This window comes from Lytechinus pictus, chromosome 2 (assembly GCF_037042905.1).
Source record: "Lytechinus pictus isolate F3 Inbred chromosome 2, Lp3.0, whole genome shotgun sequence".
Taxonomy (NCBI): domain Eukaryota; kingdom Metazoa; phylum Echinodermata; class Echinoidea; order Temnopleuroida; family Toxopneustidae; genus Lytechinus; species Lytechinus pictus.
In genome coordinates this window covers 5,950,072-5,966,852 of record NC_087246.1, presented here as the reverse complement: position 1 = coordinate 5,966,852, position 16,781 = coordinate 5,950,072, and the positions used below count along the sequence as shown (strand labels likewise).

Sequence of the window (16,781 nt, the reverse complement as noted above, 5' to 3'; positions counted from 1 at the left end):
ATAATTTAAACAATAAATAACAAAAGAATTAGTGAGTGAGGGACATCATTGACTCTCTCATTTGTACATCAATGAGTTGTGCATATAAGCGTTTTGTGAGAAATAAGCAAAACTTAAAAATGTCACAACTTTCTTATTTTACATCCCATTTTGATGAAATTTTCAGCATTATGCTTGTTTGATTTTTCTCTTTCATTTCCATTCAACAATTTTCTGGGGTGGACTTGACCTTTAAGGAAGTATCAAGAATATATTCCATTGATTTCATAGCAACTAGTCAAGCAGGTAAGATTGTGTTTGCTAAGGGGGTGGTAATGACGATGGAGTGGGGGGGGGGGTGAATTGTCAGATGTTAAAATACAAATTAGATTTATTTATTGTAAATCAGTGAAGGGTTTCTCCAACAAAACCATTAAAGAAACTATAAAACTTGAAATATTCAATATTCCCTTTAATAGTATTAAAAATATTGTGACATCATCAGTTTCCTTGATTGTTACAAGCCAGGAAGTATTAAAGTTGTTTTAACCCTATCTAGGCCTCTCAACGATTCACACACTATTTTCACCGCGCGAAGTTTTTTTACCGCGTTGCTCACTGGCTTTTTACTTTCAAGTCTTGCGCTACTTTTGAGACCAATTTTGCGTCACCCGGGTACGTAGTTCCGAAATTACGCAACATTATGTAAGTGCATGTCAGACCAAAAATTGCTCAAAAACGTGATTTTGTGTACAAAGTTAATGCAACTTGTGTTTTCAACCAAAAATCATGAATGTATGATTATTTGTTGGTTTAAATTCATGATCTCCGAAGAGTCCCCAACAAATTTCATTGAAAAAACAATGAAACACAAAAGGTAAAAAACATAGAAAATACATAAAAAATTGCAAAAAACAATATAATACATAAGAAAATGATTTGATATCACAATTTTGTTCATGTACACTTGCTAAGAACACCACAAAGAGTTTCTATACAAAAAATTAGAACATTTGGAGCTTTATTCAGGGAGTTAGAGTAAAAAGTATTATTTCGCATACTAATTACGCATAAATTAGCATAATCACCTAATAGCAATTCGCATGAAATAAATTACTATACAATTTTGAAGATTATGTCCCAGACAACCCGCATGCCAATTTTCGGCACGATCGTGAGGTCGACGGCCGAGATCTCAAGGGGGGGACCTGGGAGGCCCCCCACCCCCGGCCATAGGAACTCCCAAAACACCCTGGCCTATATAAGGTCAAGGAAAAGCTGAATTTGAAAATGATGTAATTTCTTATTTTATATCCCATCGAGATGAAATTTTCAGCTACATGTATGCTTCTTGGTTGTTTTTTCTATGTGCTTAACCCTATCTAGGCTGGGGGGAGGGAGCCCGGCCCCCCTCAACAATTCACGCAATATTTTCACCGCGAAGTTTTTTTACCGCGCCGCTCACTGACTTTTTACTTTCAAGTCTTGCACTACTTTCGAGACCAATTTTGCGTCAGCCGGGTACGTAATTCGGAAATTACGCAACATTATGTAAGTGCATGTCAGACCAAAAATTGCTCAAAAAAGTGATTTTGTGTACAAAGTCAATGCAAATTGTCTTTTCAACCAAAAATCATGAATGTATGATTATTTGTTGGTTTAAATTTATGATCTCAGAAGAGTCTCTAACAAATTTCATTGAAAAAAACAATGAAAAACAAAAGGTAAAAAACACAGAAATACATAAAAAATTGCAAAAAACAATATAATACATAAGAAAATGATTTGATATCACAATTTTGTTCATGTACACTTGCTAAGAACACCACAAAGTGTTTCTATACCAAAAATTAGAACATTTGGAGCTTTATTCAGGGAGTTAGAGTAAAAAGTATTATTTTGCATACTAATTATGCATAAATTAGCATAATAACTTAATAGCAATTCACATGAAATAAATTACTATACAATTTTGTAGATTATGTCCCAGACAACCCACATGCCAATTTTTGGCACGATCGCGCGGTTGACAGCCGAGATCTCAAGGGGGGGCCTGGTAGGCAAGTCAAAATATGAAGCGCAAGTCTGCCTTGAGCATTAAATTTGTGGATACGTCCATATATATGCTAGTTAAACTTTCATGATATTTAATCTCTGTTCTTATTTTATTCTCTTCCGTTTGTTAGCCATAGAGAATGTATTAAAACGGATGGAATGTGGTCAATCCCCTCACGTCCAAGATTTGGAGAGAAGAAGAGATGAGAGGAGAAAGAGACAAGAAGAAGCCGAAGAGATAGACAGATTACGAAAGCTACAGATAGAGGAGAATGAGAAACAAAGACAGAGACTTGCGGAAATGGAGAGGGTAAATTCTTACAAACTGTTCGGTTAAGTAGGGTCATTTGCTTTGTTTTCAATTTGATATTCATATCGGCTTTATGGACTTTGATTTTTTTTTTTCCACTGCACATAAAATATTCTTCCTTTTTGCAACTTTTATGACAAAATCAGACAATCTGCAAAGAAAAGGTGTGAGGGTCAGTGTCATCAGGACATTGTAAGTGCACAAAGGAACTTTTAAAAGCTTGCCCCTCTAATATTTTCTCTGCTATTAGTGACAGGGTTGACTCTGTATTAAGGTTTTCAACATGATCTAATTGGCAAATGTAGAGCAGCAGAGTATGAAAAACTGAACTTAATAGTTTAATAGACAGAGAGAGAGACTTCTAAAAAATCTGAGGGTCACTTCACCTGTATAAAATGATATCTCATTGTGGGTGATGACATTTCATCCATATTACCTACACTCCATGGAAACACCAGTTTGCCATTGTTTGTTAAAGACTTTCAAATGAATGTAAAATCTTGTAATATTTCTTTAAAAAATCTTTTTTTGGGTTGCTTTGTTTGGCTAAATATGTTGTTCATTTGTCCAATGTAAAGTGTATACTGCTGGAACATTCTGAATAGACAAAGCTTGTGAGGGGCAAGCTCTGGTTTGACCTTTCTAGCATTTATCTGATCAATACATTGCAGTGCCACTGAGAGTGAAACAATAAAATTCTAACCTTCTTGATGGTGTAAAGTTTTAATCCATTGATTGACAGGACTGTATATATCTCTGTTTTTTCTGCCCTCAGTTTGGTTGAGATGTCTGTTACAAAATTCAAAGTCGCATCTTTCATACAGGAATCCTGCATGCATTTTTTTAACATTCATAATTTTGACATTTTCATCATAGACAAATCTATAGGGGGTGCAGGAAAGCTACTCTAAAAAGACACGTTGCCTTAAATGCAAGATCCTGCAAACAACTTTGGTAAGGTGCCTGAGGTTACATATCAATCGAATCCTTTATCTTACTTTTTTTGTTAACAGTTAAGAGATGAAGCAGCACAGAAAGCTGAAGATGAGCTAGCCCTCAGGATGGCAAAGGAAAGAGAAGAAGAGGAGAATAGAAGAAGAGAGTTGGAAGAAAGAGCTAAGACACAAGCAGAGATTGATGCCCTTAAAGCAGTGAGTTCATCTTGCCCATCTAGGTTTCTTCTTTCAAAAAACAACTGCTATAGGAACATATTTCATGAGAGAATAAAAATGAAAAGTTAAAGAGAAGTTGACACACTATTTGGGACAAAGTTATTGCAACAATTTTCAGATATTTCTCTGACCTCTTAAAAAATTGAAAACCTGGATTAGCTACCCATTAGGTGGTACATGTAGGTAAAGAGTTAGATGAGTAATTTTGTGCTTTGTACCATTTGCATTACAGCACCCCAGACTTGACGATTTGGAAAACAGCATCCATTCTATTAAAATACAATATAATATCTTATGTTGCACATAGATCAAGTCATGTGAGGGTTGATTTGTTTATGAATCCAGTGAAAAATATTTGATTTATTCTTGTTAGCGGCCTCCCCCTTCTTTTTTCTTCAGGCTCGCGACGTGGCAGCCAGGAAAGCAGAAGAAGAGCTAGCAATGAGGATGCAGAGAGAACTGGAAGAAGCCAAGAATAGGGTTAGAGAGATGGCAGATAAAGCAAGAACACAGGAAGAGATTGAACAACTTAGAATAGTAAGTTTAAGAACCAAATTGCAGCATAGAAGAAAGTTTGTTGACCTGACATGAGCATATTTGAAAAGCTCAGTGCGTTCAATGTAATAACTGGTATCAGTTTTTGTCTTAAATAACAAAAAAATTATGTTGGCTACATTTCTCATTAAGATTAGGGCATTTAGAGGGGTGTGACATGTCTGGCTATAATCTTGCTAAACATGTCATTTATTCTGCTACCCTAGGCTAGTTGCCAAATATCATGTCATAAATAAATAACATTTATTTGGCAGTGAGGATTATGAATTAATTAAATTAGATTCTTGGCAACTAATAAATTAGTTTTGCAAACAGGAAGAATGATTTATGATTTGTTAAAATAATGGAACTGAATTGATTGGCTAATGTTTTTTTAAGGCTAGAGATGAAGCAGCCAGGAAAGCAGAAGAGGAGCTGGCGCTAAGGATGGCGAAAGAAGAAGAAGAAAGGGAGAACAGGAAACGAGAGGAAGAACATAGGGAAAAGACTCAACAAGAGATTGATGCACTTAAAGCAGTAAGTAAGATTAATTCATGCCAGAGAAATTGCTGTTCGCTGGGATTGTATCTCTTAATTGACATTGAGTCCTTTTTTCTTTCTTACTTTTCCTGCTGTGTATATTTTTTCTTGTTCTTCTTTCATTGTGCTTTGGGCACTCTGCATAGTGGACTTGATGATTATAAATCATATATGTTATTTTTGTCATTATTATGTGGTGCCAGTAGGCAACTCTTACAAGCTTAATAGTTAATAAGGCACAATCTCATTTAGGTTGATCGCCTTTAATTCTCCACTGTCATGTAGACAAAAAACAATAAAAATAACACGTGTACAAAACATAATTGTACTTTAAATCATACCATCTGAAAATAAGGTTTATATTACCAAGGTTGAATGTCTAAGCAAACCTTCATTGACTCTGATATACAGGCGGCACTGCCAATGCATTCATACATACTAACAACTCAATAGATATACTGCGCACAAATTTCATTCATTTGATGGTGTTGTTTGTATTGAGTTTATCTTGAGTTAGTGGCACTAGTCCAAATTACTAAATAAGATCTTGTACAACCAGAACAAATGTGATACTCCTCATGTGTAATAGATTATCCTTTTTCATTTGCCTTGCACTTGATGTGTTGTTGTTAACTTCAATAAGGAAATGAGATAAATTGTACTTCGACAGAGGCGTACATAAGAAAAATGTATGAAACAATCAGCATGCTAATAAGACTGAAAGGGAATAACTTCTGAAATAATATTACTGCATATATACAGCAGTTATTATTAATTTTCTTAATACTATTAATAGAAACCATTCACCAATGGCAACATTCTGCTTCTCTTCTTTCCCAAAACATTTGTGTTTCTCTACTTGATCAAAGACATTTGTTGATGCCTTGCACAAAGATAATTATATTTGAAATGGATATGCAGGGTTTTTGTCTCGCCTGCATAGCAGAGCGAGACTATAGGCGCCGCTTTTCCGGCGGCGGCGTCAACATTGAAATCTTAACCAAGGTTAAGTTTTTGAAATGTCATTATATCTTAGAAAGTATATGGACCTAGTTCATGAAACTTGGACATAAGTTTAATCAAGTATTACTGAACATCCTGCCTGAGTTTTAGGTCACATGACCAAGGTCAAAGGTCACTTAGGGTCAATGAACTTTGACCATTTTGGGGGTATTTGTTGAATTGTCATCATAACTTTGAAAATTTATGGATCTAGTTCATGAAACTTAGACATGAGATTAATAAAGTATCTATGAACATCCTGTGCAAGTTTCAGGTCACACAATCAAGGTCAAAGGTCATTTAGGGTCAACGAACTTTGATAATGCTGGGGGTATTTGTGGAATTGTCATCATAACTTTAAAAGTTTATGGATCTAGTTCATGAGAGAAAAAAAAAATACTAACAGATTAAAACTGGTGTGCACCTCAAATGACCGACCCACAACTGGGATTCATTGATTGAAAAGGTATGTTTTGAGCAGGGCCTCAAACTGACTGACGGACTTGGCACTATGCATGTGAGAGGGTAACTTGTTCCAAAGAGAAGGGGCAATAGAAGAAAAAGCACGGTCACCATATCTTGTAGAAGTTCGCGGTCCAGGAGTTAACTGCATTTAGATGATGAACGGAGGGGTCTTGAGGAGGTACTAGAACGTAAAGAAATGAGATCCTTGAGATATTTGGGGGATTGACCATTAAGAATTTTGTAGGTAAGGAGGAGGACTTTGAAAGATATACGATGATGTATGGGGAGCCAGTGGAGAGAACGCAAGATTGGGGTTATATGCTCAGATTTCCTACAGAGAGAGACCAGTCTAGCAGCAGAGTTTTGAACCCGTTGAAGTGGAATTAGGTATGTATGAGGGAGGTTAGAAAATATTGCGTTACAATAATCTAGGTGACAGGAAACAAATGCATGTGTTAGTTTGGCAGTTGTGGGTCGGTCAAGTAGAAAGTTCATGGATCTACACATGTAGTTCATGAAGCATAGCCATGAGGGTAAGCAAGTATGTTTTGCACATGTATTAGGTCACATGATCATGGTCAAGGTCATGTTTGATCAATGGACATAGTATTTTATAATCATATGAGAGTTTTCTTTTGTGAATAACTGTTTTCAAAGTCAGCTCTGCTGCTATATCGAATCGCGTAATGCAGGCGAGACTGCCAGAGGCGTTCCACTTGTTTTTTCAATAAAGCTGTTTATAAAGGTATAATGTACTGTAGCATAATACTAATCCCAATTCCTCACTTGAATTGCTTCATCACTTAAATAAAGATGATGATGATCTATGGTATTTGTATATTTGTAAAGATACCCAAAGTTTTCCTGGTGTTTTTAGCAAAATGAGACTGAATATCCTATGAAAATGAAAATCTATATTTTATTGTTCGAAATATAGAAATCCGAAAATAGAAATACTCAAAAAATTCATGTTGCCCAATCGATTATGGGCCTTGGAGCCACTGTACAACGCCAGATGAACGTAGCTGTATCCCTTACATCATTGAATGCCAAACAGGGTAGCAACAACTCCCATCTTTTAATGTCTTTTAGTCTGAAGCGGCCGAGGCTCGACCTCCTGGTTGTGAGACGGACGCTCTACCAACTGAGCCAACACCCCAATCAAATTTAAATATGATAAATTTGGCATTGTAACACTTGTTTTTCAATGTACAAATATCATATCCAAATTTAGCTTATGCAGACAAAAACATGTCCAGTCATTTGTACAGTCTTCCATTACTTTCCAAACAGTTTTATTGAACAGCTTTAATAACCAATGATATAATACTGTTACACCACCCCCTTCAATGATGGTAAATATACAGGAAGAGTAAACAAATAGTAATATCTTCTCCCATTTGTTTAATTTGTTTGCAGGCTCGTGTAGAAGCTGAGAGGAGAGCAGAAGAAGAGGCAAAGAAGTTGATAGAGAGACAGAAAGAAGAAGAGGAAAGGAGAAAAGTGGAAGAGGAAGAGAGAGAAAGACAGGCTAGAGAATTAGAAGAACTAAAGAAGGTAAGATTGATAATAATATAATGTTGATGACTTGGTAGAAATAAACTGTGCTGTGTGTTTGAAAATTCACCTTGTAGTCTGTGTTTACTAGGGGATTGGCAATGGATATTATTCACTGGAATAGCAATGAAAATATTTTGATTATGTTAATGAATAACATCTTGATATCTAATTTTGCAATTACAACATAGTAGGTTGCAATCCTTCGATTAGAATTGCCAGTGTTCTTGGAGCTGTTTTCACAGCAGACTTTGTTTTTACTTTACATTAATGTCGAAATGTAGGGTTAGAAGGGAGTAGATGCTGACTGGAATTCCTTTTAAAATGGGCTATAAATGACAATTTATTAAGGTGCTTAAAAGTAGTGTCCTCTAAAGGGAAAAGAGTGAATTGCCATTCCTTTTAGGTCCACTTTTGGGTTATTGATTATATGCAATTCATGATAAAATATTCTATAACATACGTGTTTAGTGTTCTATATGGCCTCATAAAAATTCTTCTTTACTAATGGTAGTAAAAAAGACATAAAAAATACTTCTATATACCTGTTGAAACTAGTCTTCTGGTAATTTATGCACTGCTTAAAAGATGCATATCATTGGTTTGTAGAGGAAGGTCTTAACTGCCATTGATAACCCTGAGAACATCTTGTTCAAACCCAAAATATATCTGTCTTCTCCTATGACGTATTACTTGTACAGGCGTACGAGGATGCAACAAAGAGAGCTGAGATCGAGGAACGTTTGAAAGAGGAAGACAAGAAAAGGTTAGCAGAGCTTGAGGAATCACTTCAGCAACTGGAACTGTTACTTGAAGAGGAGAGACAAGCCAAGAGGGATGAAGAGATTGTGCGTGCTCTGCAGGCTAGGTAGGATGAGAGTGTTGGTTCTCAAGGAAATAATCTTGGCTCTGGTTACTACTATGATGCTGGTGGCAGTGATGGTTGGTGTAGTTGACAATGATGTTGTAAGGGGTTGGTGATGATGATGATGGTGATGATGAAGATGAGGATGATGATGGTGGTGTTGATGATGATGATGATGATGATGATGACGATGACAATGATGATGACAATGATAATGATGATGATCATGATCATGATCATGATGGTGATGATAATGACGACAACGGTGATGATGATGGTGGTGATGGTGTTGATGATGATGATGAATATGTTATTTTAGAAGTAATTTGAAAGAAAGCTATTGTTCACAGTGCAGTAAGTTTGCCTACTGTGATAAAAATAGATTGTTAGCAGTGATGCTTATATTCTAATTACAAGACATACATGGTAGATATTGATTAAAAGAGTTCAGTACTGAACTTTGCCACTGTTCCTATTCTTCACTCTCTTGCAATCCAACTCACATAATCCAGAATTCTTTCTGAGGAAACTGAAAAGAGAGAGGAGCTGGAGAGATTGAAGGAGGAGCAGGATGCTCTTTTGAGGCAGGAGCAGGAGAAGAGGGAGCACCTGGAGCAGTGGAGTGAGGAGCTGGTTCAGCAGAGACTGGAGCAGGCCAGACAACTGGAGCTGGAGAGGGAAAGACTAGAAGAGCTGGAAGACCAACGAAGAGCTGCTGATGAGAAACTCAAGGTAAGAGATGTCATGATGATGGATGCACTCAGAATGGGATTCATTGTAGATAATAAAGGAGAGAGTTGAAAGAAAGGAATAAATAATGAAGAGAGAGGGGAGAACGATATGTATAGAGAGAGTATGTGAGCAAATATTGAGATAGGAAGAGAAACAGAGGTGAGAATGGCCTTGGAGGAAGTAGAGCTTAGTGGGTGTATAGTTGGAGATTCAATTCAATTCATTTTATTCAATCATTTAAAAAATCAATATACAAACCAAAATATATACAAATCATACATGAATGTAACAGTATAGTTTAAATGATTAGGGTGCCACTAGAAGCAAAAGCTTGATGAGTGGGACACCCAATACATATAAATATATATATATAAGTGTACATAAAAGTGAAAAGGTAACAATAATAAATACAAACAATACATAAGAAAATAAGACGGTAAACCTAAAGGGGAGAGGAGGGGGGGGGGGGTCAAGAAAAGGGTGTGGAAATGAATTGTGTGATTAATTGGCATACATAATTACAAGTGAACTTTTGAGTTTTGTTTTAAAATGCAGTAACATTTGTGCTAGAAATTACATTGGAAGGGAGGGAATTCCATATTCGAGGACCAGTGGATTTAAATGAATAAAGGGTTGATTGATTGAGAAGGAGTATAAAAAGTTTACCAGAGTGCGTAAGTGTGAGTGCGTGTGGGACTGAGGCGTTCTGTTCCACAAAGTAATCGTTCAAATAGTCAGCAAAACATCATATCTGTGATCCAGTGAAGAGGTTGGAATTGAATTTTTCCAAGAAATATCATGCTAAAATATCAGATCGGCTCTTCAGAACAATATGAGTTCCAATATGTGATCCTATTATGCTGAAAATAGTGACAATATTTGTCCACAAAATCACATCATCCACACACGTACATACGTCCATAACACACCAGACACACCAGACTCTAAACTGAAGTTAAAAAAGATGGGAAAGAATGAAACCATTACTATAGGTAGGACAAAATTGACTTTGGAAAGCCATTGGATTAGCAAAATGCTTTCAATAAGATCTTTAATTTCAGCTCTATTTAACATTCTCGTTCATCCTTTTGATACAATGTCAATGTGTCTAGGCTGCCATGGACAAGCTTACTCAAGCTGAGGAAGCTAAGAAGTTACAAGAGAGGAGGAGGAGAGAGCTTGAGAAACCGGTAGGCTTAGCCCGATTGATTCAACCCAAAGCAAAACCTCTTACCACACACAGGGGTGTTGGGGCTTTCACTGCTGCACAGTTTGAGATAGAAAAAGAAAGAAGACAGTTTGTCAAAGGGGTAAGTATATTCGTGATAATGATATCAAAGGAAACATTATGAGGGGATGCCAATGATGTCCCCTATTATCAACATCATCATCAACATCGCATTATCATCATCATTATCGTCATCATCCTCACGATTATCATCATCATCCCTATGATTTTTATCATTATATGAAATGAGAGAATCACATGAAAAAGTGTAGGGACAATATTTTATGATACATACACACCCAATACTATTATTATTAGTTTGCCATCATCTGTGCCTGGGAGGCAAAAATGGAACTGAATCTCTCTGACCCATGCGTCTCTTTTTCATGACACACAAGCATCTAAATACAAACAAAACTACAAGTAAATACAATCTATTTAAGAATTATATGGATAAAAAAACAACATTAAAGTCATCAGAAAAGTTCACTGTAGTTAGTCATTGTAATTTACTTTAGAAAAATTGAAATTAAATCTGAAAGATGAACTCTTCTTCACCATACTATAAAAAAAATTTGAAGTCATAATAACCTCCCCCCCCAAAAAAAAAATCTTCTTTTGACACCATTTATTTCTGCACAGCTGGTAGTTTCACCCGAATGGCATAGTAAAAATTCTTCACCAACTGAGGTCTACAAAGAAATAAAGCATATTTTCTCTTTTTCTCATTATTTTTTGTGGAAATCAGGATGAAGGAAACGCTACATTACCATGCAGTGAAGGAACATTGAATGGCCATCAACAGAAAGAGGTCAACGGGGTTACAGAGAATGGTGTTGAAGGTGAAAGGTGAAAGGTCATTTTAAGTTGTGTTTGCTTCCTAAGGTTAAAGAGCTGAGATTATGTCATGAAATACTTTATTGTTTACTTCCTTTTCCTATAGAAAATATTTATGCTGAATTATATGAATATCATATTGTGTTTTTAAATTCATTGAAGAGTATTTGAATGATATCTTCCAATGTAATTGCCAGTCAATTTACTAACATGAAAGCATTAATACAATAAATATCAAGTGCCTGAATAAAGTTTCTTTGACTATTCATGTTATGAAATGCCTGCTTAAATCTTCCAGTCAATTTGTTTGCCAATCATTTGTATCAAGCGTTGAAATATATATTTTTTTTATTTATATATTATCTTTTTATAATACAATATATTTTTAGATTATTCTCCTTATAATCATGTTAATATGATATTGTATTTTTTATTTGATATTAGAAGCAAAAAAATTGAAAATTGAATTGTTTTGTTCAAATCGTGGAATGCCTGCTCAATTCATTTGTTTAATTTCTGTGCCAATAATTTGTATCAATTATTAAAAAAAAGAAATGTTTTTCAACTTTTCTATTTCATTGTTTGAAAATAAAGTGTCATTAAAGAATATGTTATTCTCTATATAAAATATTGAATATAAAAATATATTTGTTATTGTGAAATTAAAATTGAAATAGTGTTTTATTAAATCTTACCTTTACGATATAACATAATCATGTACCCCCTTTAATGTTTATGCTGCTCCTCACTGAATTTAAAGAGATATTGTTGTCAGCATGTACACAAGAGAAGATTGTAACTTGATGAACCCGGCATTGTTAAAAGAGCTGGAAATAATTGCCATTAATTTAAGTTAGTGGACCAAGCAACAGGCTCTCAAGTAAAGTACATTCTTCAGCCCTACCCATTTCACTTTCTGCTACTGTACAGAGAGTGGGAAGTTGATTTGACCATATGAGGCAACATGTGGAACATTTTTTGTCAAAAAATGATAGTTAATAAGTACCTGAATGATATCAAATTACCCATGGGACCTGACAACAATATCAATTTAAATATACACACTTGCACTTCACATATTTATAGAGTATTTTTTATATAATTTTTGTATTAACTGGGCGTTGTGGCGTGCGCCTGCAATCCAAGCTGTGGGGAAGCTACAAATTGATGCAGAGGTATGGTGGATGGTGACGTTAAAGGTTGGTCCCAGACGTAAATAATCATATCTGATTGATACACGTCTGACAAAAGTCAAATACACACACACACAACAGTTCACCTAATGACTATGATTTACCTTTTAATCTGGACATTCCATTATGAAAAGAAAGTAAATTGTCTTGAACATGAGAATGTAGACTGATAACACTAATCCAAATATTAGAACATTAGGAAACACTTAGATACAAAATGTCTGATTTATATATATGTTTGGTTGTGTGTACCCAGTGCTGTCATATATTCTCTGTCCCTTTTTGTTCTCTTATTTTTTTTCCTTACTCTGTTTACCATTGACTTTGATAATGTACAGCTATATGTAACAGTCTCCTCAAAAGATTTCATTGATTTCATTTCATTTACATGTATATATATATGCCAGACGGATCCCATTGGAATTCTTTAAATGTAGGGCATGTTGATTGAACATAATGAACCCACATTCTGAATTCTATGTCAATCTCAACCATATGGAAACCTACATATGATGTATTATATACTATAGTGTGATAGAATTATACATGAAGCTGCCTTTGCCTGCCATATTAGTCATGGACCTTTCCCTTGTAATTAACACAAACAATACAGTCGATTGAAAAAATAAGCATACATTAGGGTTTGTCGTAAATATCTACAAACATTTTATCATGAATGTTTATTTTGTCTCTTCATCTGCCTACTCACGATGAAAACATTTGCATATTGTCAAAAATATTGAATAACACTAACTGTTATGGTAGTTTAGAAAGATAAATTTCATTGGAGTAAAAATAAATTGAGTTAAATTAAGTTGTAAATGTTTGTTTCTACACTTCTGTTTGTGAAGAATATCATTAGGTAAATGTAATAGGTGTAGATTTGATATGTATAATGTAGGTAGTTTCTTCTTTTCTACTTTGAATACATACAAATTATCTATAAGACAGTTTGAAAATACCAAATCAGGTAATATTGCAAAGGAGCTATAGTTCCAAACATAATAACTATTAAATGTCGTTGTACTATTAGTTTTTGTTGATTGTTATCTTTTCAATTGTGATGTGTTTTTTATCTGTTTTCTCTTTATAATTTTATATACTTAAAGTATTGCTTTACCACGTTACATGTATGCTTTTATTTTCACTGTAAATAAAAGGTCATAACTGGCCAATCAGTCAATTACAATTTCAACTACTTCCAGCTCTCCAATATGATAGTATTATATTTGTACATTTTAGCATATCTGAAATATTTCTAATCATTAGCCTGTTGTGAACAGAAAAGCATTCCAGTTACATAATCTCATTGATTTGATAATACATGTACATTTTTTTTTCTCATACAAGTACAAAATTGTTGATGATATAGTGTTTTATTGATACTAGATTTGTACAATTCTAATATTATAAAACCATCAAAGAAATCTTGGATTTCAGTTAGAATAATTCCTTGGAGGAAAAAATTGTGCAGTACTATTAAAATGACAAAGACATTTGTGATCAATCATTCCTGAAAAAATGTATTTAATGATATTGGAACTGAACATTAAAAATTGACGTTGAACTATTTATTGACTCAAATTGTGTGATTTTGTATTAAAATTCAACGATTACATGAGTTACACAGATTTTTTGTTACATATTGAGTGGTACACTCCAACCTTATTTGTCTGGATAAATGATGAAATCAAGGTCAAACTGTAATGTTGGATTCATCCTGGTATGAAATGTAGAGATAAAGTGTGACTTAGCAACCATACAGTAAAATAGCCAAAATGAATTTTTTGAACATGAATAGAATTATGCCTACTGATGATTTGAAATGGCCACAGCATACTTTCTTGTTTTTCATTTTGACATTTGAATTCTATGTACAGTATTGCTTATATTGAAGTGACTACGTTGTATTTTATTCATCAACGGTGGTCCATGCAAAACTTATGTTTTTCTTTATACATCTGATATTATTAAACATGAGAATGAAACATGATCCTTTAAATTAATGATGCTCTTTCATCATTTTTTATTAATGTGAAAGGGGAAAATCTGAAGATTGGCACTGAATGATGCTGAAGTTGGGGGTGGGGCATGCAGGAATTAAAAGAGGGCATTTTAAAAGGGTTAAAGCGTATGAGAAATATTGTCAGTACATTAATACTGCACCAGTTTGATTAGTACATCACCAAAGTTTATGCTTTTGTTCTTTCTTTTATTTTGTGCATTTAACATGGTAATTTATTTATGATAATCCTGTTCATTTGAAATGAATGTTTTAAACTGTTTGATCAAGAGGTATGCATATAGAGCATTGTGCCTTGATCACTGACCGCCCTTTCACACGGTAAAAAAATCGTAATTTGAATGACGATTCCAGTGAAAAATCAGGCTAATGACGAATATTTAGCACATGTGAAACCAAATGAAGAACATGATTAGAATCACGAACGCTAATCATAGTCAGGATTACAATAGCAATCATCATTACAATGATGATTCAAGATTCACGTGTGAAAAGGCCCATAATACCTTCAATAGATGGTGGACTGTCATCATTAGATTAAAAAAGGATATGATAAATAGCGAATGATTTTCATCTGACAGATTTTTTTTCAGATGAGAAGAACATTGACACTATGTAATGTGACCAAATTTATGAACAACATAGACTATATCAGGGATAACAGAGGAACATAATTGAAGAGGGAAAATGCAAGAAAAAAATAAATAAAAAATTAGCCATCGCCAGCTAAAGAAATGTTGATTCAAGTATTACGTTCACATAGGGTTGGGGTTTTTTATGCTCAATGACATAGATTATCATTACAATGGTCGTTCTAAAAATTCCTGAAGCTTGATATGTTTTGTATAAAATTATGTTCGTATGGATTTAAAAATACACCCAATTCGTCCATCTGTGACTGGAAACTCATTTAATTTACCTGCTGGGGAGGCTAGTTCTAACACACATAGTATATTAAATTGAATAAAATTGGAATAGGGTTTCATGTTTTGTTTTTGTCTCACCTGCATAGCAGAGTGAGACTATAGGCGCCACTTTTCCGACGGCGACGGCGGGGGCGGCGTCAACACCAAATCATAACCTAAGGTTAAGTTTTTGAAATGACAGTATAACTTAGAAAGTATATGGACCTAGTTCATGAAACTTGGCCATAAGGTTAATCAAGTATTACTGAACATCCTGCCTGAGTTTCATGTCACATGACCAAGGTCAAAGGTCATTTAGGGTCAATGAACTTGGACCATGTTGGGGGAATCAACATCAAAATCTTAACCTAAGGTTAAGTTTTTGAAATGTCATCATAACTTAGAAAATATATGGACCTAGTTCATGAAACTTGGACATAAGGTTAATCAAGTATCACTGAACATCCTGCATGAGTTTCACGTCACATGACCAAGGTCAAAGGTCATTTAGGGTCAATGAACTTTGTCCAAATTGGGGGTATTTGTTGAATTACCATCATAACTTTGAAAGTATATTGGTCTAGTTCATAAAACTTGGACATAAGAGTAATCAAGTATCACTGAACATCCTGTGCACATTTCAGGTCACATGACGAAGGTCAAAGGTCGATGAACTTTGGCCATGCATAATGGGGGTATCTGTTGAATTACCATCATAAATTTGAAAGTTTATGGATCTGACTCATGAAACTTGGACTTAAGAGTAATCAAGTATCTCTGAACATCCTGTGCGAGTTTTCGGTCACATGTTCAAGGTCAAAAGTCATGTAAGGTCAATGAACTTTGGCCATGTTGGGGGTATTTGTTGAATTACCATCATATCTCTGTAAGTGTATTGGTCTAGTTCATAAAACGTGGACATAAGAGTAACCAAGTATCACTGAACATCTTGTGCGAGTTTTAGTAGTTTTCAAAGTCAGCACTGCTGCTATATTGAATCGCGTGATGCAGGTGAGACCGCCAGAGGCATTCCACTTGTTTACTTTCTTAAAGCACTAAATGGTGGTTTATTTATAGGTGTATTTTTGCAGGCCTTCAATTTAACAACATATTATCGCAGATATGCCTTCAGGTTTCAAATGGTCCCTTACTGCTCAGGTTTTTTTCAAAAATCAAATCATTGCTATTATTATTATTATTGTTATTATTATCATCAATCATTATCATCAATCATCATCATTATTATTATGATTAGTATCGTTTTTTTATGGTATTGATACGTTATAGCCTATTAGTGCGCAATGATACCCGCTGATGCGTGGACTTGCCAATTATCCCCCCCCCCACACACACACACAAATAATAATAAATAAATAAAAGAGGA

The 16,781-nt window shown here is 34.7% G+C and overlaps 1 protein-coding gene across 1 annotated transcript in view; it reads left to right on the top strand.

Annotated features, from left to right (window-relative positions):
* Window positions 1–11,384, top strand: part of LOC129253622 (switch-associated protein 70-like) — a 29,376-nt gene extending 17,992 nt beyond the window's left edge. The window contains exons 6-14 of the mRNA XM_064108050.1: window positions 2,166–2,344; window positions 3,358–3,495; window positions 3,916–4,053; window positions 4,450–4,587; window positions 7,477–7,614; window positions 8,316–8,482; window positions 8,992–9,211; window positions 10,324–10,521; window positions 11,188–11,384. Of these exons, the coding sequence (XP_063964120.1) occupies window positions 2,166–2,344; window positions 3,358–3,495; window positions 3,916–4,053; window positions 4,450–4,587; window positions 7,477–7,614; window positions 8,316–8,482; window positions 8,992–9,211; window positions 10,324–10,521; window positions 11,188–11,292 (1,421 nt within the window). The 3' untranslated portion in view covers window positions 11,293–11,384. The remainder of the gene's footprint in view (window positions 1–2,165; window positions 2,345–3,357; window positions 3,496–3,915; window positions 4,054–4,449; window positions 4,588–7,476; window positions 7,615–8,315; window positions 8,483–8,991; window positions 9,212–10,323; window positions 10,522–11,187) is intronic.
* Window positions 11,385–16,781: the final 5,397 nt, after the last annotated feature.